Source organism: Equus asinus, chromosome 6, assembly GCF_041296235.1.
Source record: "Equus asinus isolate D_3611 breed Donkey chromosome 6, EquAss-T2T_v2, whole genome shotgun sequence".
NCBI classification, from domain to species: Eukaryota; Metazoa; Chordata; class Mammalia; order Perissodactyla; family Equidae; genus Equus; species Equus asinus.
The window spans coordinates 48,724,857-48,748,996 of record NC_091795.1 but is presented as its reverse complement, the minus strand read 5'-3'; the positions used below and the strand labels follow the sequence as shown (position 1 = coordinate 48,748,996).

At 36.4% G+C, this 24,140-nt stretch overlaps 1 protein-coding gene across 2 annotated transcripts in view; it reads right to left on the bottom strand.

The window, feature by feature from the left end:
* PELI1 (pellino E3 ubiquitin protein ligase 1) overlaps nucleotides 1-24,140 on the bottom strand; it is a 55,511-nt gene that overhangs the window by 2,589 nt on the left and 28,782 nt on the right. The window contains exons 2-6 of one of the 2 annotated variants that reach the window (XM_044772561.2): nucleotides 11,057-11,196; nucleotides 8,174-8,303; nucleotides 5,088-5,189; nucleotides 691-888; nucleotides 406-594 (exon numbers count right to left, since the gene is read on the bottom strand). In XM_044772561.2, the coding sequence (XP_044628496.1) occupies nucleotides 406-594; nucleotides 691-888; nucleotides 5,088-5,189; nucleotides 8,174-8,303; nucleotides 11,057-11,127 (690 nt within the window). In that variant the 5' untranslated portion in view covers nucleotides 11,128-11,196. The remainder of the gene's footprint in view (nucleotides 1-405; nucleotides 595-690; nucleotides 889-5,087; nucleotides 5,190-8,173; nucleotides 8,304-11,056; nucleotides 11,197-24,140) is intronic. The other variant, XM_070512716.1, reaches the window with a different exon arrangement.

Here is a 24,140-nt window from a genome sequence, read left to right as displayed (position 1 = left end):
AAAATCAAGGATAAAATATTGAGGAGTAACATATTTCTTTTCAGCCTTAAAGACAATTTATGATTAAAACATCTGGTTAGTCAGTAAGTCTAATATTTCCAATAAATATCATGGTCAAAGATATACAGATATAAGTAGAAAACAGAGTTCTGTTTAATTTAGGAAAGCTTAGGTTTTAAAATATATTAACATAATACGAAAAAATAAATTTTTAGTGTCTGAATAGAAAGATTAAGATATTATCCTCTCGTATAGTATTTAGTAGTCAGTGTTTGATAGTCAGACTTAGTACTCTGTGTCAGCAAGAGATTTAATTAAGAGTTTTGGGTAATATGTAACGCATGTAGTCCAAATCACCCTATGTGTTTATTGTAGCTAAATAAGAAGCTACACCTCAGTACTTACCATTTTTCCTCTCTGCTGAGCTGATCTGGTTTCACGCAGGCTGAATACATTTCCACACACTGATATTTCTCTCCATATTCCAGGCTTCGAGTCTTCTGTGAACCCATTGCGTGGATGCATAACAAGAACACCGTTAGTAGTCAAGCCGTCCATCTGCCCATCTGATGTCTTCCATTTGGCAGCCTTCTCCTAGTAGGAATAAGAATAGTGAGCTTCCATTTATTTGTAATTTGGAAATAGAAGTGGTTATAAAATAATGCATCACTTAGGAAAAAAGCTTTTTACCCCAAGAAAGATGTTTTTTGATGAGTCAAATCCTGCAGCATAAATCCGTGCTGTAAAGGGAGGATTCCGTTCACATATGATTCTACAGGCAAATCTTGATATAGTGCTTTGCACTGACTGTGTATCAGAATTACTTTGACTTCCAGGAACTGTGTCAGTTACCACAAAATCAATGGGACTTTCAGTCGACCGACCAATCTAAGGGAAAAAGAAATATCTATAAACCCATTCAAAGGAACACAGTGGAGAATCCATTCAAGCAAGGCACAATAAGGTGAAATCATTAAGCCTCTGAAATTTCTAAAGCTCAAACTTAACCATATTTAACTCTGGGGCATCTATACCCTTGAAAACTAATCTGTCAGACTTGCTCTGATGTAGTAATCACTAAGAGCATAGAATTAAGTGGGAATTTACAACCGAGAATATATGAAACCTTTAGGGAATGAAGAGCGTAGGATGGCTGAGATTTCTAGATGGCTGCAGATTTTATTTTTAACCCCTTTGGATGGAAATATGTCTACCATGTATTACTACTACCTTCTTTCACAGAATGTAGTGAACATGTAAGTAAATCTTTTATGATGACTCCAGGGCATTATACTATGGACACCATTTACATTAAACTGAAATGCAGTGATGTCTTCAGATGCTATAAAGTGTACAAGAACACTGATCCTTACATTAAGGGCTTACACAGTCTTGCTTTGAGGTCTCATGTATACTTCACAGATTTTCTTGTCTCTTTTCTGTCAGGTTGTCAGCTATCATTTCTGGCTGCTGGGCATACTTGTCTCTAGCAGCATACCCTTCCTCTAACCAGCTACTCTTATTCTGCTATGGGTTGAGAAATCAAATAACCAAACTTCAAAGAATAGTATTTCACAAGGGTCTTGGTGAGAGCCTAAGGGATTCTCCAGGGAGCAGAGAAAAGGAATTTCAGTGCATGCATGGCCTATGTGGCATTTATTTTATATGCCTAGATGTACTTTTTATTTTTTTCCTAGTTCTTGGCCATATTTCAGAGTGAAGCTTCCCATATAAGAGTTCTGGTGGGTGAGGTGTCAGTGAATTAAAAACATCTTCAAAGGTGCTAGCTAGTAAATAAATTTCATTTTGAAAGATGAAAGTTGAAAAGAAAAAAGGAAATCAGTGGAATAGATGACAGAACTGACAAGTGTCACAGGGTTTTAAACATTTAAAATGATCAGTTTATTAACGTATTTGTTATAAAGTAATATCATAAAATTGAACAATGTGGGTACTGACAAAAAATAGTGACTCTCTACAAAGATGATGACTTAACAGTCATTCTTTGCATGGCTGAGCCTCAAAAACTCCTCCTATCGGCACACTTTCAGATAAAATTCTTTAGTGTTTTGTCCTATCATCAAGTCTAAAGTCTTTATTTAGTTTGGATAGTTTTAGGGGGAAATTGGTTGGTTAACAAGTTTAAGACTGGATGTCCCTTTTCCTTATTTTTGAGATAATGATATCCAAAGAAAATGTTCTCAGACCTTTGAAACTAAAAATATTTCCAAAAATAAAAGGCTCTTTTGGAGCCAAAAGGTGTAGGCCAGGGGTTGGATTGAGGATTGATAGTCAGAGTCAAGGTATTCAGAAGCGGCACTTATTTGGGAAGAGAGATTGTTCCAGAAGAATTAATATTTGATCTGGGCCTTAGAGGAGAAGAGTGAAGATGTCAAAGCAATACTGGTAATGACAGGTAAGAAGGAAGAAATCTTACTATCTATAAAGAGGAAAAATCTACATGATTGTGATCAGATGTGCGTCACTAGGATATAAAACTGTTAGGATAAACTTTAGTAATTCCTCCTCTTTCTAATTGCTACTATTAAGCTTTAAAATACAGATCTTATCATGTCATTCTCTCCCAGCCCCATTAAAAACCTCAATGGTTCCTTAGAACCTATCTAAACTTAGTTTCTTATTTCTGATAATAACTAGAAACTGATTTCACAATTTGCCTCCCACCTACCAATCCAACCTAAATTCATGTTATTTCTGTTCACCCAAAAAGTATTTTCTGGTGACAAGTAGCTTATTCATCAATCTTCTACCACACTGTGTACTTCTCTGCCATCTCTATTGTCAGAAGGCCTTTCTACTGGTTGGACTGGCAAAATTCTACTCAACTTGATAAAGAAAGGATCAGCTAACAAGGCACTACTATAAAGTCTTTTCCTCACCCTTCTTCAACCCATTCAGTAGCCTGCACTTCACATTTAGACCACAAGTGTAGCACCTATGCATGTAATCAACTTGTAATGTCTCCTTTATTTACTTCATAGTGTCCAGCAATGCATACATTAAGAGTTTGAAGATCTGATGGCGCGAGTAAGAAATGTTCTTGTTCAGTTTAGAACGTAGGCAATCTTATGATGCTTATAAAACCAGTTCCTCAAAGACTGGCTAATATATCGGAGTAGTTTCTGATGTATCTCAGGTTTTTTAAATGTATAAATGTTTGGATTTTCCGTAGGTATAATGCTTGTAGACAGGGTATAGTCAGTTTACCATATTGGGAAATACTCTCTATTCCCTATGAAAAGGAGAAAACCAAAAGTGTTACAACTTTTTAAGGACCTTCATAAAGTGATGAAGACACTGTTCCATAATTCACAATGCCTGGTTTAATACCAATTTTGCTCCCAACTAATTTTGCAATCTTTAACTCACAAGATTTCAGTAAGTTTATCAATAAAAGATAAGGGATAAACAAATAAATACAAGGTACCTTCTGCAACTAAAATTCCAGTCTATAATCACATATCTAGGTAGCAACCTGATTTTTAAAAAAGCTAACTAATCACATTCATTTTAACTGGTTGTCAGTAAAATAAAATGTGGAAAATCATCTTAAAGCTTGTGTTAGGTTCTAATTAAAATCTAAAACTTCATCTTCTTTAAGGATGTTATTTACTTTTATTTTTTTGGTAAAAACAAAGGAAGAGATAAACAAACATCTATACTCTAATATTAACTATATAGACACTATTCTAAAAAACTTGGTATAGTCAAGTTTCCCGTAATGATGAAGATACGTTCTAAGAAATGTGTCCTTAGACGATTTCATCATTGTGCGAACATCATAAGAGTGTACCTACAGAAACCTAGATGATATAGCCTACTACACACCTAGGCTATGTGGTACTAATCTTATGGGACCACTGTCACTCATGCGGTCCATCATTGACCAAAACAGTGTTATGTGGTGGATGACTGTATTCCATTAAAAGGGCTGGGAGAAAGCAGATGACTTCAAAGTTTTTTTGTTTTGTTTTTTAGGAAGATTAGCCCTGAACTAACATCCGCCACTAATCCTCCTCTTTTGCTGAGGAAGACTGGCCCTGAGCTAACATCCCTGCCCATCCTCCTCCACTTTATATGTGGGACGCCTACCACAGCATGGCGTGCCAAGCGGTGCATATGTCCACATCTGGGATCTGAACTGGCGAACCCCAGGCCGCTGAAATGGAATGTGCGAACTTAACAGATGCACCACCAGGCCGGCCCCTCAAAGAAATATTTTGACATTGGTTATTACTAAAGACATCTCTAGGCCTTTTCACATTCATTTAATCTTGTAAATAAAGAAAACGGAAAAGTAATTTGGATAAGTGTAACAGCAACATTATCAGGTACTTTATGTCCTATTTAAGTTTATTTAAAAAAAAATCCCAGGGCTTTACTAAACCCAATTATTAAGGGAAAAGATATCATGAATTTTGCTTACATCTTTGGGTTTGGTTGTTCTATCATCTATCAATTTATAAAAATATCAGCAATGGATTAGTACAAAGAATGAGAGAAAAAAAATGTTGTACTGCACCAATAGCTTTGACCAAATAAATATGTGCCGAGAAACAAGTTTGATTTCACATATGTGATGTGAACAGTTAGAAACTGCCTGTACTTTTTGTTGCCTAAGAAGGAAGGTGGGAAGCAGTTGCAAAAAAAAGTCATAAATGTATGCAGAATATTTCTTGGTTCCTTTTTGGGATAATAATAGCTAACAGAGCTATTATCATAGCTACTATTATTAATAGCTAAGTGTTTACCAGCTACCTGGCACAGCTCTGAGCACTTTACATGTTCTAACACAGTTAAGCTTCCTAACAGTCATTCGAGGGAAGTTCTGTTATCTGCACTTCACAGGAGGAAACTCAGGCATAGAGTGGCTAAGCGATGTTTATCAGGAATTCTGATTTCAGAGCCCATCTCTTAACCATGCTATGCTGACTTCTAAATACGGGGTTTAGAAATCAACATATATTTTAATGAAATACATTATTAAAATATGATGACAGCAAAAGTTACTGACAGGTTTTTAATTTTTGTGTTTTTTAAGAAAAAAAATTCAGATGTTATAATACCTGAAACATATCAGTGTTGCTGTCATAAGTATATTCAACCACCACTGTCTGGGCCCGAGATAAGGTATATGATATGCTATGCTGGTCCTTGTTGCTTATTGCCTAAGAAAGAAAAGATTAATAGCAAAAATTAGCTGGCAGGTCAATCAAATCAGATAATCTTTTCACTAAAAAAAGAGAAAGGTAATCTATTTATCACATACATGACATATTTTCCCCTTGAAATTTAGGGTAAAGATTAATAACTCTTGCATAACCTCAGCTGTGACAGTAGTTTCTTAGGTTCACTGGGTGTAGAAAAATACTTTGAAGCAGTTATAGAGTTAAGAACATAATTTCATAGTATAAAAACAGTATAAAATCTGGATCTCTCTTGTAAGTATTTTAAATTATAAAGTAATCAAAACTAAATCACATCCAGAAAGTGAAAACAGTCCTCAGTACTGCTTTGATCAGGAAAAAATATAAAAAGCTGCAGGATAAGAGGAATCTTACTTTTAAAGTAACTCAAAGAGTTATACTTAACCAATAAGCAGAGTTTACTGTTTTCCTAACCATTGTGTGAGTCTATAGATGACAAATATTTGCCACATGCTGGGCTAGATACATACAAATTCATAGAGTGATTAAACATTACCAAAGGAAGTGAATAGAATGCTTATGACTGTACTTCTGACCTATCCCAAACTAAAAATATTGCTAAAAAGAACTTTTCAGTTTTGTTTTCAGGCGTTTTCTATGTACATGAGTTGAAGATAACATCAGAGGGGGGAAAACCTACACAAAGGAAGTGGAAACAGGTTGCGTAAAAGGAAAACAGATACAAAGACACAAAAGAATGATTATACACAGTAAAGAGGCTAAATGAAAAAAAGTTTCTTAATTAGAACTTTGGCATATAAAATTTTACTTGCTTTCAATTTGTAGGTAGTCTGTTATAGATAAAAGTTTTAAAACAACAGCTTTAAGATTGTGAAAATTTCAAATATACAAAGAGAATAAACACATACCTGGGTGCTAACTACCTGGCTTTATGAAAGCTTAAAAATGCCATTTTTGCTTCTCATTTTTAATAAGAATCTAAACTCTACAGATACAATCAAGGCTGCTCACATATCCCTCCCTAACCCCCTTTCTTCACAGAGGTAAACAACCTCAAGAACGCAGTCTAGATCATTCCCATGCATGGTAAGATTTTTTTTACTACTCATTCATGTATTCATAAACATTATATAATTGTTTTATAGGCTTTATAACCTACAATTACTTTAATTCAGTATTAAGCAACTGATTTTTCAATTAAATAATTGCTCAGTATTTTGGAAGTTAATTCTTAGTGGCTAAAGAGATTTAAAAACACAGTTTTTTGTGTACTGTGAGACTGTAATCCTTGGTTTTTTTTTTTTACTGTTAAACCTACTCTTAGATTGAGAATAAGAACTATGTCAAGTTAAGTTCCCACTGGACTGGAAGGCAGGGATTAACCACTCATCCCAAATGACCGCCAGACTAAACAATGAGCTTTCTTCATGACCTCACTACTACATTCCTCCAAAATTGAAAGAGGAAAGAATCAATCTTTGATCCCTAAGATTCCTGTTGCCTAGTAAAGATGAAAAGGAGCTAACAATAAAAACACCAGAAGTATGACGGTAAAAATGCGAGCCACAGAGAGGATATTATAGAGGTAGAGATTAGAGATATTTTCTCTATGACAGTGGTTCTCAACCAGAGGTTGTATTAGCTGTGTAAGGGGCATTTGGAAACATACGGTGCATTTTTTTGGCTGTCACAGTGATTTGAGGGTTTAAATGGCATTTAGTGGGTAGGGATCAAGAATATTCAATGTCCTGCAATATATGGGACAGTCCTGCACAAAGAAGAGTTGGCACATCCAAAATGTCAAGAGCACTCCTGTGGAGAGATACTGGAAAGAAGCTCCTCAGATTGGATCCATAAGCTGTTCACTTCCACCACCTGCTTAGCATATCCTTTCTCTGCAAAGCAGTAAAAAGAAACACCTAAAAGAAACTGTCCCTTTTCTACATTCACTGGCTTCCAAATAGTAATAGAGGAGGCCTAGTCAAGGCATAAGGACTCTGTTTTAGACACCACACTGGATATAAAACAAAGCCAAAAATCCAATTAACTTCAGGGACTGGAGCTATGACCTAAAACAAGGCATCAGATGCTAATTTCTCTGTCTCTCATTTATTCAACTTACAAAGATATACCTCATATGGTACAGTATTAATGCACATCCTGGGGCTGCTTAGCTAAAAATACAGGTACTTCCAGAAGTCAAGGAACTCTAAGTTTTATTCACCCATTACACATCAAATTCAGTCTGTGTTATAAAATTTGAAGTAGAGAGATTCATAAGAAATGTAAAGATCTGAAATTCCCCCTAATTGTCTATCACTCTGGGAAAAGCCCAAGTGTGCTGAAACGGTGGCCCGGCTTCTGGAGATTTTGGTACAGAAAGAAAAAGGGGCTTTAGAAGCATTAAACAGACCAGGAGATCGAGAAGTTATATTGTAGATACAACTGGATATTTGCTTTCATAGCTTTGATTAATAATTATTTAGGTCTACTTCATTCAAGCTATGCTAAATGCTGAGTCTTAACAAAAAATAAAAACAAGAGCATCCATAGAATCTTTGATAAAGACCCTTAGTTAAAAAAATGACCTCATCCAAACATGCTTCTAGCAGCGGAATACCCTTATTAGATAAAACTGCATCCCTTGCCCAGCCAGGCGAGGCCCCCCAGCTAACAGGGAGAACTCCCTACTTCTCAGGGTAGACAGCCACACAACTCTTAATACCAGGTAAAGTCCTTTTTTAATAAGAAAAGGGAATGTCTTCTAATTTTCACCCATTGATCCTGGTTTGTCAAAAACAAATGTCCAATACCCTTCTCTATGGCAGCCCTTCGAACATCGTGTCTCCGAAGTGTCTTCTCCCATCCAAACAAAAGGAAACTTCTGGTAGCGAATGTGAAGAGAATGCTAGAGAATATAAACAACATGTAAAGGGTTTCAATTTCTCCAAGTTTATTGATTTAGTTTAGGGTTTTTTTTTTACCTTTGCAGCCTGAGGAGTACAAGCAATATGCACAGTGCTGGGCTTCACCCCATTTGCCTTGGGTCTTTTAAATAGAGCAAACCTACTTTTCCTCCTTCCTCTATCGCCATTTGGGAGAGACCCATTATACCTGATGGGGAAAAAAAATGCAGGTGATCTCTTGTAAGAACCAGACAATTCTAGAAACAAATGCTTTACTTTGCCTTATAGGATCAATCCCCAACTAAAGATCTATGAGCACATTATAAGTATCTCAAATTCCTTTGAGTAATCGCTGATCCCCAGACCAGCTGCCTGAGTGTGAAACAAAATGAGATTCTTTCGGGCTACATTCCAAGTCACAGAAAAGTACCTTTTGGATTATACACAGCTGTGAGTTATCTATATTTTTCTTCCCTCTTTTATTCAAGATAATCAAGAGCTGATTAACAGCATATCTGACTCCATATGACTCATTCAATTTTTTTTTAAAGGTGAATGTTTGCATGTGCTAATACAACCTTTAAAAGTACAGTATGAATTATTTAAAATTGAATCTCCTTTAATTGTGAACCAAACGGTTTAAACAGCTGAACTTTCAAAATAAGAATTTTTTAGACTTGTTAAGTCTCAACAATTTGAATGTACACATACGCATTCACATCATGTTGGCAAAACCTGTCTGACTGAGATGCCTGCTAAGTAGTAGTTAAAAGTAGTTTTGGTGTTGACATCTTATGACCATTTCTCCATGACCACATATAGATATGTCCTGAAGGTAAGCAAGTAAGCAAGGACTGATCTAATAGGAAAAAAGTTCAAAACAAAACCTTTGAACGTTTACTATGTACTAGGCACTACTGGGTTCTATCCCATACATTACCTCACTTAATCTATCCTCATAAGAACCCTTTGAGGTTGGCATCACTTTCCACTTTTACAGGTTAGGAATTAAGTTATTCTGCAGAGGAATTTAAGTTATTTTCTGAAGGTCACACAAGTGACACTGGCAAAGCTAGAATTTGAATCCAGGTGTTTATCACGCTTTTTTGCATTTTTTACTGCTTCATTATGGCATGAGCAGTAGTTTAACAATAATCTCTCCTCATTCATGCCCCCCCCTGCACCCTGGAAAAAACCTTTGGTTTGATGGTTTCTCATGTATAGTTGGCCAATCTAGGGGAAATGAAGCAGGAAATAGTGACAATTTTTAGGCTGGAGGTGAATGTGATGGTAAAATGGCCTACATTCGTGGCTGACAAGGAAGAGAAGGGAGTTTACTCAAAGACCACCATATATGGAAATTATACTGATCCTTTATGGAAAATAAAACACTCTGATTTCTATTGGAGAATGCCCTTGCTAATCTTGCTAGGCTTGCTGAAAGTTCAGAGTAGCGCCCCTTAGCTATCACATTGATTTTGCTATTCTAGGCTGTGTGTTGCCATCAGTGTCATGGTGGGTTTCTCACTGCCCCTCACTACTGTCCACTGGGTTGCGTGACTAGTTCCTCTTCCGGAGATATGCTCTCTATTCCCACAGTGTGTTTCTGTACCTCAAAGCTCTTCTGTAAGCAGCAACAGCACGAAACTGACAACCTTATCCAGCTTTACTCCTCCTTCTGGAGGACTGGGAAGAAGCATTATTTGCATTTTAAGACACCAAGCCCCAGATACAGAGACAGCTGCAATTGCTAAGGATTAACTGAGAAACTGCTGGGCTAAGGGAGGCAACTGAAACCATACACTAAACTTTAAATTCTAGTTGTCAAACGACTCAAATTTCTTGCTAGAAGAATTTAACTTGGAACAGTTTTTTGGTAGTTAAAAGCTGTTTGTCATTAATATATTAAAATCTATGTGATTTGAAGTTGTAATAGGGTAGTTACTATATTAAGTCTATGATCTTTTAAATTCTGTTTTTGAAAGAAAAATTTTAAGTCTCAAAGAGTCTAGATGATCTTGTCTAATTGTCATTTTACAGAGGAGGAAGCTAAGGCCCAGAGTGGTTAAGTGACGTTCCCAAGGTCACACAGCTAGCAGAGCTGGAATAAGCACTGGAATCCAGGATTCCTGACTTCCAGCCAAGCTCAATAACTCCATATTATCTTCACAATTTCTCTTACTCTCTCATCTGAAATAACGGATACATTCTCACTTAAACAAGAACTTATCCCAACCTGATTCTAAAACATATGTTAATGTTTAGAGCTGCTTTTTAGGCAGAAGAAGGGAAACAGTAGGGGGGAAGTAAATTCTACAATTTCTAGTTTCTGAGATCTCTAGTTAGACTAATACTGTGCTTCTGTTTTGACAGTTATGGCAAGTTTAGATTAAAGAACAGATGATTCCATTATTTCAATTGATTTAGACTGTGTCTGTGTGAGCTGTATGGATGAGATGACTTTTGAAGCAAACAAGTAGTGAGGTCCTGGGCTTCAAAGTCATCATATTGTTACGCCTATACAACTCCTTTCATCAAGGACCACAGCACAAAGCAACTATACTTCAGAGGGGCAAAGGAACAAACAAATCCTAACCTACATGAAATGACCTAAAGGGGGAGTCAGCTGAGGCAAATTTTTCTAAAAGATAGGAGAGGGAAGACAAATGATGTGATTATGTGACTGTAGACAAATACATTTTTCATTTCATCCTGAAGAAGCTTTGTCCTTTCAGGGGGTGAGGGCGAGGCAAAGCTTGTGCAGTATTTCAGCACTTATAAGAGATGGCATAAAAATGAGAATTCAAAGAGTTTCCTGATTTAGTAATATTACCCTGTAGCTGTAAATCCTTTTTGGAAATAGGTAGGATATAAATTCTAAAAAAAAAGTACTTTTAACCTAGATGTCAGAGTTACTCTATCTGATTAAGTTTTATGTGTCATCAGAGGGAGAAACCTTACCCTAAGACAATGAGTTCACCATATTTTACGGGTGCCTTGGATGGATGATTTTCTTGATCAGGAGAAAACATGAGCTTGGCTGTCTTTCTCAAATCTTTGTTCACTGGTCAGGAGCCTTGGGACACCTTTTGCATTATTTCCTAGAGGGGAAAAGTTTTCATTAATAATGTGAACAAAAAAATTTCAGTTTAAATAAAGATGTTATTTTCCAGTAATCCTCGTGAGTACAATATTATGCAAAATATCACATACTATAGAAAGTATTAACGTTTTCCCAAATAATGTTATATATTTGATACAACTGTTTAAACAGATTAAAAATGTAAATGTAGGGACTTCCACTTCCAGGAAGATGGAGTAGATGTATTTTCCCCTATTATTTCCACTAAGTACAACTAAAAACTGTGGCCATTATATATAAAACACAAGAACTCTGAAAAGTAGAGATAAGCCAGACCAGCTAGGGACCTCAGGGCCTAATTTCTGCCTAAGATATCCCAGATTTGGAGCTGAAGAATCCAGCAACTTGGAAATGCCAACTGGCAGAGACCAAAAGAAACCCCAACAAACGCTTGCTCTCTCTAGTCAAAGGAACAAGAAAGGGCAGCCTTAGCAGGACAGCAAGCTTTTGACAATAACTGCTCTACTGCAGCCAAACACCACAGGAAACACTGTGGCCCCACCACCACCCACACCAGCAAGAGCCAAGTTGGGAGCCTAGACTTACTTCTACTTCATGTGGGCATAATGAGGAGGCCAACCCCTCAACCACAGTAGTGTCATGGCCTTCTACCCTGCTGGCTGATAACATGCCCACCACACCTCTATTCTAGTGGTATCAGTGGAGACCACACGGGGAGCTTTGACTTTCACCTTCACCCGGCAGTAATAAGGATCTCCTTTCCTCGGGTGTCAATGGAGGCTGAGTAGGAAATCTGGGCTTCTGTGTCTCCCTGGCAGTAACAAGAAGGCACCCCCTTTTCCTGTGCCAAAGCAGTGTCAGCAAAACCACTGGGAACATAAGGTTTAGATAATATCCAGAGTCTCAGAACAGGTTTCGATAGAAAACCATTCATCATATCAAGAACTAGAAAGATTTAAAACAATGCAAAAAAGATAATCAACAGATGCCAAAACTGAGATGACAGAGATGAGAGAATTACCTGACAAAGATTTTAAACGAGCCATGATAAAAATGCTTCAATTACAAACATGTTTGGGACAAAAAAAAAAATTTTGGCAAAGAAATAGAAGGTATAAAAAGCTCACTGGATGGGCATGACAACAGAATGGAAGGAACATAGTAAAGAATCAGTGAACTGGAAGATAGAAATTACCCAATCTGAACAACAGAGAGAAAATGGGATTAAAACAACAACAACAACAACAAAAAAAAAACAGAGCCTCATGGCCTGGACCTGGTAGACTACAGCAAAACAGCTAATATTTGTATCACTAGAACTGAGAAAGAGAGGAGAGAGGAGAGCTGAAAAATTACTCGAAGAAATAGTGGCTGACAACTTACCAAATTTAGAAAGAGAAAACCACAGATCCAAGAACCTTAACAAATTCCACACAGGATAAACCTGAAGAAACCCATCCCAGATACACTATAATTAAATTTCTGAAAGCTAAAGGCCAAGAAAATATCTTGAAAGCAGTCAGAGAGAATGTACACCTTACCTATGAGGGGAAAAGCAATTAGAATGACAGTGGATTTCTCACTAGAAACTATGGAAGCCAGAAGAAAGTGGCATATTTTTTTCAGGTGCTGAAAGAAAAGAACTGTCAACCTAGAATCCTATAACCAGCAAAAATGGAGGGGAAATCAAGACATTCTCAGATGAAGGAAAATTAAGAAAAGTTGTCACCAACAGATCTACCCTAATAGAATGGCTAGAGGAAATTCTCTAAGCAGAAAAGAAATGATGAAAGAAGAGAACCTTGAAACATCAGAAAAGAAGAAAGAAGATGGTAAGTCAAAATACGGGTAAATACAATAAGCTTTCCTTTTCTTGAATTTTATACATTATGTCTGAATGTCAAAGTGAAAATTATAACACTGTCTGACGTTGTTCCAAACGTATGTAAAGGAAATATTTAAGAAAATTATATACTGCACTCCTGGGCATTTATTCTAGAGAAATGAAGTCTTACGGTCATACAAAACCTGTACACAAAATGGTTATACAGAAGTTTTATTTGTAACAGCCCCAAACTGGAAACATCCATACTGTGCAAGAGCACTGTATGTGTGCAAGAGCACTGTGCAAGAAGGAAAAAAGCTGCTGGTACATGAAACAACAGGCATAAATCTCCAGAGAATTATGCTGCACAGAAAAAGCTAACCTCAAAAGGTTACATAAATGATTCCATTTATATAACATTCTCAAAACGACAAAATTAGAGAAATGGAAAACAGATTAGTGGTTGCCAGGGGTTAAGGAGCGGGTAGGAGTAGGAGGGAAGTAGGTGTACGTAGAAAAGGACAACAGGAAGAACCCCTGTGGTGATGAAAATGTTCTGTATCTTTATCAACGTCAGTATTCTGGTCATGGCATTTTATGACACTATTGCAAGTTATTACCACTGGGGGAAACTGGGGAAAGGGTACACGGGGTCTCTCTCCGTATGATTTCTTACAACTGCATGGGAATCTACACTTATTTCAAAATAAAAAGTTTAACTAAAAAATATAAATTTGACACAAGTATAAAAATTGAAAGACTTACACTTCTGATAAGCCAGAAAATTACTACAATAAACAATCCCCACAATACTATCATGTCTATTCATCAGCAGTTTAATGGGACCCGGTCTTTCCTATATCTAGTCTCTCCCTGGTCTTCCTGTTAGACCTGTTACAAAGGTTTCACAACAAAACTCTTACGAGCTAACCCATAAAAGTCTCCTGGTTTTATACTTCCACCAAAAGGTTTCATAGGAAACTCCAGAACGAAAAATGCCTCCTTGTCTTTTCCTTCAGTAGAGTGAAATACAGCCTGTGTAGCAGCACGTCTGGAGAGAGAGGCAACACAGAATATTTGTAGCCCAATGAATAAAAATAAGGAAAAGGAGAAGGCCCCCACTTTGACCCCCTTTTCTCCCTTGTAACTGATGTACACATTCAGACCAGCAATTCAGACAGACGACACACTAAATTTCATTGTTGGTAAATTAAAAAAATGCTTACTAAATTATTTTAAAGAAATGACACATGCTTAAGAACTATTTTAAGAAAAACATTTCCTCCATTTGAATACACTATAAAATCCTCTCATCCTCCCAGATGAATTTGCTTTTGATAACCAGATTTTAATTAATTAAATTGTTCAAAGGTTACAGAAACCAATAATAGCTATCTCACAATAATTGAGAGGCATTAGGTTTGTGCAGAAATGTTTTACTTAAGTAAAATAAACTATACTGATCAAATCCCCCATTTAGAAAAAGAAACTGATGTGAAGGTAACTAAAACCTTCAATGTAAAAATTTAAGAGTTTTAAGAAAAATTAGCTCAAATTAACCAAGGAACAATTTTGGTTCCACATAACAAGATCTTCTGATCTACATTAAATCATACTGTAATTTAGGGACAGGTATCCATGGCCTCTCCTTTTCCCCCTAAAGAAGCATCCCATTTTAAAAAGAAACAATTAGAGGCGTTAACTGTGCTTTTCCTTTTAGACAATTAAGGTACTGCCATTGAACATGAAAACACTGTTGTGACACATTTCTGACCAAGAATAGCAAGAATTAAAAACTTAGTAAGAAGAATTAATTAAATTTGAAATTTAAATCAAATTTTAATAATGTTTCTTTGCCTTGATTTGGATTCTTATTTAGAGTTACTTTCTATTTTTAGGAAGTGACGGTTTTCCATTTATAGTAGCAAAAAATTTCTTTTAAAAAACATTATTTAAAGAACCAAGTCAAATAGTATGAGTAAGTACACAGATATGGAAAAATCTGAAAGTGGTATGTGAATGCCCATATCTGGCTGACACTAGTACACAGCGTGGTTAGCAAGTATTAGTCTATGTTCTAGTTCCAGCTCTCTTTGAACAAAGAAATCTGTTTCCTCATCTCTAAAAATCAAGGAACTAAAGTAGAAGGAAGAGAATTTTGGAGCTGGAAAAAAACGTAAGAGACCATCTGGTCCTAACATAAGAATTTATAAGTAATGTGCATATAACACTCACTATACATTTAGTCCTATTGCCTCTATAGCAAAAGTGACAAATTTTAGCTTTGACAAGGAATGAGAGTTGGCATATACCCACTATTCTATACTTTCTAGAACCTTTGGCCAAATTAGCCAAGAAAAACAATATATTTCCAAATATACTTATTCTTACTCTACTTAGGTCCCTTAGAAGGCCTGATCTTGGGATGTTTCATCAGTGATATCAAAGGTACAATCACAGAAACACACTCAAACTTGGCTTCTATTTCTGTATTTAATAATCTAAAACCTATAATAAAATGCTTTAATAGTATTGGTTATTTATACATTGAGATGACCCAAAATAAACAGTTTTCTTAAATCTAAAACAGCATATAATCAATAGATATATAACTGGCATTCTTAAACAATGAATAAAATGTGCCACGACAGCTGCTGCTCCTGGAAGCTTTCACTGCAATTCTAATACATGTCGACAGGTGATTGCTGGAATCTTTATGTGTTCTCAAGATTCTTTAACAAAAGTTCACTATCTAGAAAGTGCTCTCATGCTCACTTTCTCTCTCCCTTCTCTATATTTTAAAATCTGAATAAGATACAGAATTCTTCAAAATCAATTCCTGAAGTCATGCACTTGAGAACGTGAAATGGGTATGTACCTAAAGTATATTCGAATGCCTCAATTACTGGCCCCACCTGTTGGCATTCAATTAAGCTAGCCAGTCTGATCCTATCCCAATGTGATTCAGCAAAGAACATGAAACAGTACCATTAATTATAGAGAAAATCTTGCTAAGATAATAAAGCTGTGTTCTATAATATCGATTATTTTGAAGCTATGCTTGATCCTTGAAAATTATGCATGTTGTTTTCATCAGCAGGGACCTTCCCAAGTTATACAAATTAAAAAATATATATATATTCTAGAATAGTAGTATTTTCTGTGTGGGCTGGGAAAACATGAAAAATTAGCCATAAAATATGTATTTCTTAGAACTAGTCTCATTAATTTGACTGGCACAACATTCTAATCATTTATTCTTTAAAAGACAATGAAGTACAATTGTTTTCATATCAAGTCTTCCCAAAGGATTTTCTATAATACATAATTGTCAGTTTCACCTACAGAAGGAAAACTGGGAAATCAATCTTTGTCCAAATTGCTCCCCCAACATAACACATTTTTTCTTTTATTATTTACACTCACACAGCCTTTTGCTTACTACCTACTAAACACAAGTGCAAAATTCCTGGCCTGAAAAATGAAAAGAAGCAACATAAATACTAAGCGAGGGACATGAAAGATCTACCTAGATGTTTACTTAATCTTTTGAACATTCTTATTTTGGTGGGCAAGTAGGCACAAAGGGGTGCTGAGGAAAAGAAAGGAAAATGTTTTAAAACATGAAAATGTTATAATGCTTCTTTATGGTGAAAAATATAATGTGGATTGCATATATTATCTCTGATAAAACAGATTTCCATCTACACTAGAGCTCCCCTGTGGTTGATTTCAAAAGGGTGACTCAAACAGAAAAAACTGTTTTGGTATATTTGTGGTGGAGCCATTTTATGAAACCAAGTTAGGTGATGATTGAAGGGAGCAGTTTCCTGATGACAGCGAAATTTAATCACCTTCTTCCTTCTTTCATAATGAGCAGGATTAATAAGCAGCATTTTTCCATGAAAGGAGAGAAGGGATAGGAGAAACAATGGTGCAGCAGTAGGAATATCAGGTCACTACTTTCTGTCAGTGTCTTTTAGCTTCTTCAAATACAGCAGTGCAGGAAGTGAAGTCCATGTTTCCCTTCCCAAGATACAGGGCATCCCCTGGGCAAACTCCCAGCCTCTCCTTTAGGGGAGCCAAATGACATGCTGATCTTCCACCGCCCACAGGGATAAAATATTTCATCCTGATAGGAAAGCAATGAACATCTTTCCCATGGACCATTTGTTCCTCTACACTAGGGTTTCTCAACCTTGGTACCACTGACACTTTCACATTGTGGGGAGGCTGGCCACGGCATGGAGGTTCAGCAACACCCTTGGCCTTTACACTCTCCAGATGCCAGTAGCACCTCTAGTTATGATAAAAAATGTCTCACCTTTCCACCCTGTAACCCAACATCCTTCCCATCCTCACCCCATGAGAACCACTGCTCTAATCTCCAATTGGGGATGACAATTTGTTTTTAGGAGGAGAATTTCCCCTATTTTGGCACAGTACTTGGCACATAGTAAGGTATTTCATAAATGTTTGCTTACTAACATCATCATACTGATGTCTTAAAGGGTTATTATTACTAAGCCTTGTGTTAGTGAAGACAATGGCTGGGAGTGAGAATGGGAGAACTATCATCTTACCTTGATGGTGATTAATTATTAATCTTTCTGTGCATTTAAAATATTTTAATATTGTAGCAACCTCTCTCAAGCAGTTGAAGGAAAGAGACTGGAGCTGGGGTGCCCATAGAAGCAGCTACAAGGCCAGTGCTGGGCAGCCTGATGTTTAGAGAAAGGCTAATCTGTAGAGGCCAGATAAGGAAATATCTTCTGGACCGAGGGGACCCATACCTAGAAAAATTAAAAGAGTGCTTTGGAGAGAATGAGGGAATCCTTTTAAATCAAAAGGGGTGTCAATTTGAATCAACCTTGGATCAAGGTCTATTTTATGCTTGCATAGAATGTTAATCAGCAAAGTGCTTTCACATAAGATTATTTGACCCTCACAAAAGTCCTGTGAATCAGGTAGGAAAAAATCTTATTAACTCCATTTTCCAGATAAGGGAACTGAGTGTGTCAGTAAGAAAGGCCAGTGACTGGTTCAAGGCCAAAGGGTAATATCTGGCAGAGCTAGAACTGAAATCCACATATTAATTCAACATACATTAACTCATTTCATTTCCATCAGAACTATATCAAGTATAAACATTTATCTCCTTTTTATAAATGGGGAAACTGAGGCTCCTGGAAGTTAAGTAGTCCAGGTTTTCTGATACCACTGATCATACCTCAGACAAGGCTGGGTGGTGCTGATTCCTAAATAAGAATAAGACACTATTATGGGATTATTTAGGAGAGACCAAAAAGTATACCTGTGTAAAATAAATTCTCAACAAGTTACACTCCAGCACAGACTAGCGACAACTATGCAACTATGACTAGTGCCTTTTGAAATTATTTGAACCTTTGTCACTTCCTCAATGCTCACTGTGTTTGTCAACCCTGTTTCCTGGTAGTGACCAACAATAAAAACTTCAGTAAACGAAGTGGGCTTTGCATCTTGTTTAAAAAATGGGGAGAGGAGAAAGGAACCCAAGGGAAAAAGCAGGGTGTCACACTAAAGCAAACTGCTGGTACCATCAGGAAGAAAACCATGTATCAGAGGTGCGTCCAGACAGCCTAGCGACAGAAGGCTTCACGTACTCCCTGAAAAGTGACAGCCGAGAAGAAACTGCAGGGCAGTATTCCTGGCTGGGGAATGGGGTTTAAATACAACCTCGTCACCACCCCCAGAATGATCACTTAATTCCCCACATCTAGAAAATGTCTTTTAAAAGACACAACTCAGGATTCCAACATTCTTACTGTCCCTGCCCATGCTTGGCCTGTATTCAACTCTTAGATTACCAAAGTTCCTAAAATGATAATACACTTCTCAGAAAGCAAGACTAGAAATTCCCTAGGTTTAACCACTGAAGTCCCGAACAAAATTCTGCAGGAAGCAGCAAATTCAGTGGGATTACATAGCTCTTTGGAACAAAAACATCGGATAGAAGTATATTCATGGGAAATTCTATCATTTTCTAAAGTCAGCATCCAACAACGGCAGTCAGCTCATGCTTAGGCTATGCTCTTTCCATAGTGGCTGATATTTACTAGGTTCTGTCTCTGTGCCAAGCACTGTTCTAAGCACTTTACATGTATTAACTGATTTGATCCCCAGAACACCCTCATGACGTAGGAACTATTATAACCCTCATTTTATAGGTAAGAAAATTAACCTTACAACTCAAACTGTAGCCAGCACTCTGGAACTGCTGAGTTTAAAAAAAAGTACACGGAGGGTGGGGTGGAGAGAACTACAATGGGAAACTAAATTAAACAACAAACAAGAAAATCCCCCAACTCTTTTCCTTTAATAAAGTACTAAAGAGTGAGAGTTTACATAAATGCTACTGCCCTAACATGGGAATAAACTTCTATAATACTGACTAGCCATTTAAATTTTCTCAGTAATTCAGTCAATTGTTTAAAGCTGAGTTTAGAAGTCCCTTGGATAAAATTTATACTTGGAAAAAACAAATAAAATAGATTTTTTCCCAACTACTTAAAATCTATAGTACCAATCTAAGAAATAAAAAAATGGAAGACTAAGTCCATGGTCACCTTTTTATGTTCTGCAAGTAAACCATACGCAGTTTATGGGCCCTTCCAAAAAAAGTATTGTATAATGATTATTCTGAACAGTTAAATTACTCCTGGAAATAGAATAATCTGAGTTTTCTCTAGTCTTTATTTTTATTAAAACACTGACCAAGTTACATGCACTTAAAAAAAGGCAAGAACAACAGTCTCAAAGTATCTCCTCCAAGATATTTATTAATCATATACAGGAAAATAGTGACTTCACAGTGGGAGAAACCTGGCAGATCTTAACCAAGTGACTGAGGCTAACGTGATCTTTAATAAGACAATTTGATATCATGTATCCCTGATTATGATACACTGAGGACACATCATTTCTGTAGTATGTTGCCAAAAAACGTTTAACCTCAATCTAATCACGAGAAAACATCAGACCAACCCAAAGTGACAGACATTATACAAAATAACTATCAGTACTCATTAAAAGTGTCGAGGTTGTGAAAGACAGGGAAAGGCCAAGAAACTCCCAGATTGGAGGAGGTTAAGGAGATGTAACAACTACATGGCATATAGAATCATGAATTGGATCCTGGAACAGAAAAAGGTCATTCATGAAAAACTGGTTAAATTTGAGTATGGTCTAGTTTAATTAATACTGTAGTATTGTACTAATGTTAATTTCCTGTTTTTTTTTTTTTTTTCTTGAGGAAGATTAGCCCTGAGGTAACATCTGCGGCCAATCCTCCTCTTTTTGCTGAGGAAGACTGGCCCTGCGCTAACATCCGTGCCCATCTTCCTCTACTTCACATGTGGGACACCTGCCACAGCATGGCTTGACAAGCAGTGAGTAGGTCCGCACCTGGGATCTGAACTGCTGAACCCCAGGCCACCAAAGTAGAATGTACGAACTTAACTGCCATGCCACCAGGTCAGCCCTTAATTTCCCGGTTTTGACAAATATACACTGGTTATATAAACTGTTAACAGTATAGGAGGCTGAGTAAAGGGTTTATGCAAACTCGTTGCATTATTTTTCCAATTTTTCTGTAAGGCTAAAATTATTTCAAAATAAAAAGTGAAAAAAAGAATTAAAATAGAAAACAAACAAAACAGCTCTTTAAATTTAATAAAAGGTATTAAAAAATGAACTCAAGGGGCTGGCCCCATGGCCGAGTGGTTAAGTTCGCGCGCTCCGCTGCAGGCGGCCCAGTGTTTCATTGGTTCGAATCCTGGGCGCGGACATGGCACTGCTCATCAAACCACGCTGAGGCAGCGTCCCACATGCCACAACTAGAAGGACCCACAACGAACATACAACTGTGTACTGGGGGCTTTGAGGAGAAAAAGGAAAAAATAAAATCTTTAAAAAAAAAAAAATGAACTCAAGATTCAAAGTTTGCCTTCTCTCAGCCTTCTCACAACCTATAGGTGCAGGATTTCCAAGATGTGCTGGTCCTGTTGAATCACAGTGCCTGCCAGGTCTCATGCTCTTTCTCTGACGCGAAACTGCCCACCCATAGCTCCCTTGGTTAGCAAAGTTGTTACTACACAAGTGTGGCCACTCATTGGACTAAGCGATACCTAAACCAAAGTGATCCATCTACACACTGACCAGAATTTGGCAGAACCATTCCTCATGAGTCTTTCTTTAAAAGAAGGCAAAAAAAAGTTATGATGTATGAGGGCAATTTTACTATCGAAGGTCTAGGTGGTTTTATTGGAAAATACTCTGTATATACAATTATATCACAGCTTTTGAATTAACCCTGTACACTGAAATCTTTAACAGTATTTGAATTTATTTGAGTTCTGTTTACCTACACACATGAATTCTGGTCTTAAAGACTTTACGAAAGGGAACAGAAAAGAGAGCTGAGAGGAAGAAGAGTTAGGAAGAAGTAGCCCTGGGTAATTTTGATACATTTCCTTAAAAAAGAATCTTGAAAAGTGAGAAAGTCAAATACTTTCTTGAATTATTCACTAATTATTTCATTATGATAATGTTTTCTTCAAACTAGAAGAGACACTTGTGAAGGATGAAGCTACGACTGTGCCTAGGGCCAACCCTGAGTACTCTGGCCCTTGACAGTCATGAGGGCTATATCCGGGTCCTTCATGAATTCTCGATCTACAAAACCTGTTCTGTAGGACATGATTTTCTCATGCTATAAAACAGTGACAATATTTTCCACACCTCTTAGGATGTGTCACCAGGACTGAATGAGAACAACAAAGCTGCACTGCGATTTGGATGTTGGGCCATCTACTTGGTTCACTCACTAGATATACAAGTCATAGACTTTTGAGTCTCTTGAAATTATTCAAACTGTGAGAGTTAAACCAGTGATTTTCAGGGATCTAACATAATGTTAAAAAAAAATCAAGTATTTCTTAAATACGTGATATGTACTTAGACATACAAAGTAGGTCTTAATAATACTTGGTTAATTTATGGTGATGCTGCCCCATCACTTAAGGCTTAACTGTTTTCTCAGAGATTCATCTTTATTTCTCAGTAAACAAATGTTTATAATCTGTTCTTTGCAGATAACTTTGGTACCATGCAGAAAGTTCTAGTTTCCCACTGCTTGTAATATAACAGGACCTGAAATATAATCAAAGGCCTCAAAAATCACTGCAATTAATTTCAAGGTTGAATGCTATATATGTTTGATTCTCAATAGGGGAAATAAATAATACATCTAAATCAAATAAGATTTCATGTATGTATTCCCTGCTCTTACTCAGAAGTTAACTTTAATTCTTTTATAGTTTCACAATTCCATTATGAGCTCTATTAAAAAGGAATGAGAAAAGAAAAATGTAGTTGGAAATTCAAATTACAAATGAATCTCCAATACTGTTCGTAACAGTAAAGCTACCTACCTAAAGAGAAAAACCTTATTAAAAGATGACAACTATTACTAATCTCACTAATGAACAAATGTTTCATCTTATGAGTTTTAGTTTTCTCTTTGGTTCATGGAAAGTTCTCAAAAGTAGCAGCTAATCTTTCTTTGACCAAATCATAATGTTTTCCTCATAAATTTTTGTAGCAGTAATTTAGAGACATTATGTGTGGGAAGTTAAGAACATCTATTTTTTAGCACAGTGAATATTTTAAATCACTCAGTATGTTATTTCTATTTAACTCTTCTCATTAGGAAAACGATACATACATATAGCTGGGTTGTTTGTACAAATTTCCTCTCTCCACTCTGATTATTGGCATATTATCACATTACAAATACCCCAATTAAGTATTATTATAAATTTTTCCTCCTAATCTGCAACTTTTCTCTTGTCACTGACAACTTCCATGTTATATATACACGAGAGACTGAATACTTCCTCCTCACAAATAGATTAGAAAATGTGATAAAAAATGAACACACATTAGTGGGCAGCATGTCAGTATCCTAGCAAACAGATTCAGTTTTTCATGAATTTCCTATAAAAAGAAAAAAATCTTAATTATGACTTTTCTTTCAATGAAAAAATGCTTCAGAAAAGCACACTGCTGGGAACTTGACTGTTGATTTTTAACAGAAAAAGCTCCCCCCATCAATTATCAGATCTACAATTATTAATCCTTTCCCATCATAACTGAGGAAGAACATTACTTAAAATCCTTATAAAGCAAGACTCTCAATATTAAAGAAAAATTCTTTATAATATTTCCCTACCTTGTGAAAATGTTTAATAGTAAACTGTAGTTATCTCAAAGGCCTAGATCTCTTTGAGAGCACCTCAGGAGATAATTTATGGTCAAAAAACTAGATTCAGAATACACTGTCAACAGCTAACCAAAGTACAATGACAGCATCATCATTCTGGCTACCAAACGATTTCCTTCAGAGAGCAATATAATTCTCAAATTTCATCATTCAAAAGAAAACAAAGGACAACATTAAGTTCTAAAGCATGTAAAAAACTAAATATTGTAGCTTGGACTGGAAAAATACTACAAATAAAGAGTTTTCAGTTTTCTGTTGACCAATAGTCAAGAGGCAATAAACACCAGCAGTTATTTTTCTTATGCTTTAGGCCTAATGGGAGGTGAGATTACCAGTGTAAAGCCTCCCTAAAAACATAAAAGCCTTGGAGCTTGAGATTTATTTAACTCTTTCCCTAAGATGGAAGGAAATGTAATTCATACATAACACACTTCTAAAGCTCAATGTGAAAAAATTAAACAATCTGATTAATTTTAATTGAAATCATCCCTTTTAGAACCCTACCTTTAACCTGAAGCACTGACAATGTGACACTTAAAATCAAGCCACAGAACACCTACCTCTTTATTCCATCGCTATCATACAAGCTAGATAAACAATCTTCTCACCAGAGGATAAAATCCAGATAGTATTAAAGCATCTTCTAATTACACTTGGAATCACACACTGAATAGCTGCTCAGTGTTCTTTCACTTAAGCACCTCATAATGTGTGTGGGTGGGCCCGTGTTATGCAAAATAGGTAAACACTATATAATTCTAGATTCTATTGGCTGAAGTGAGAATTCACTTCT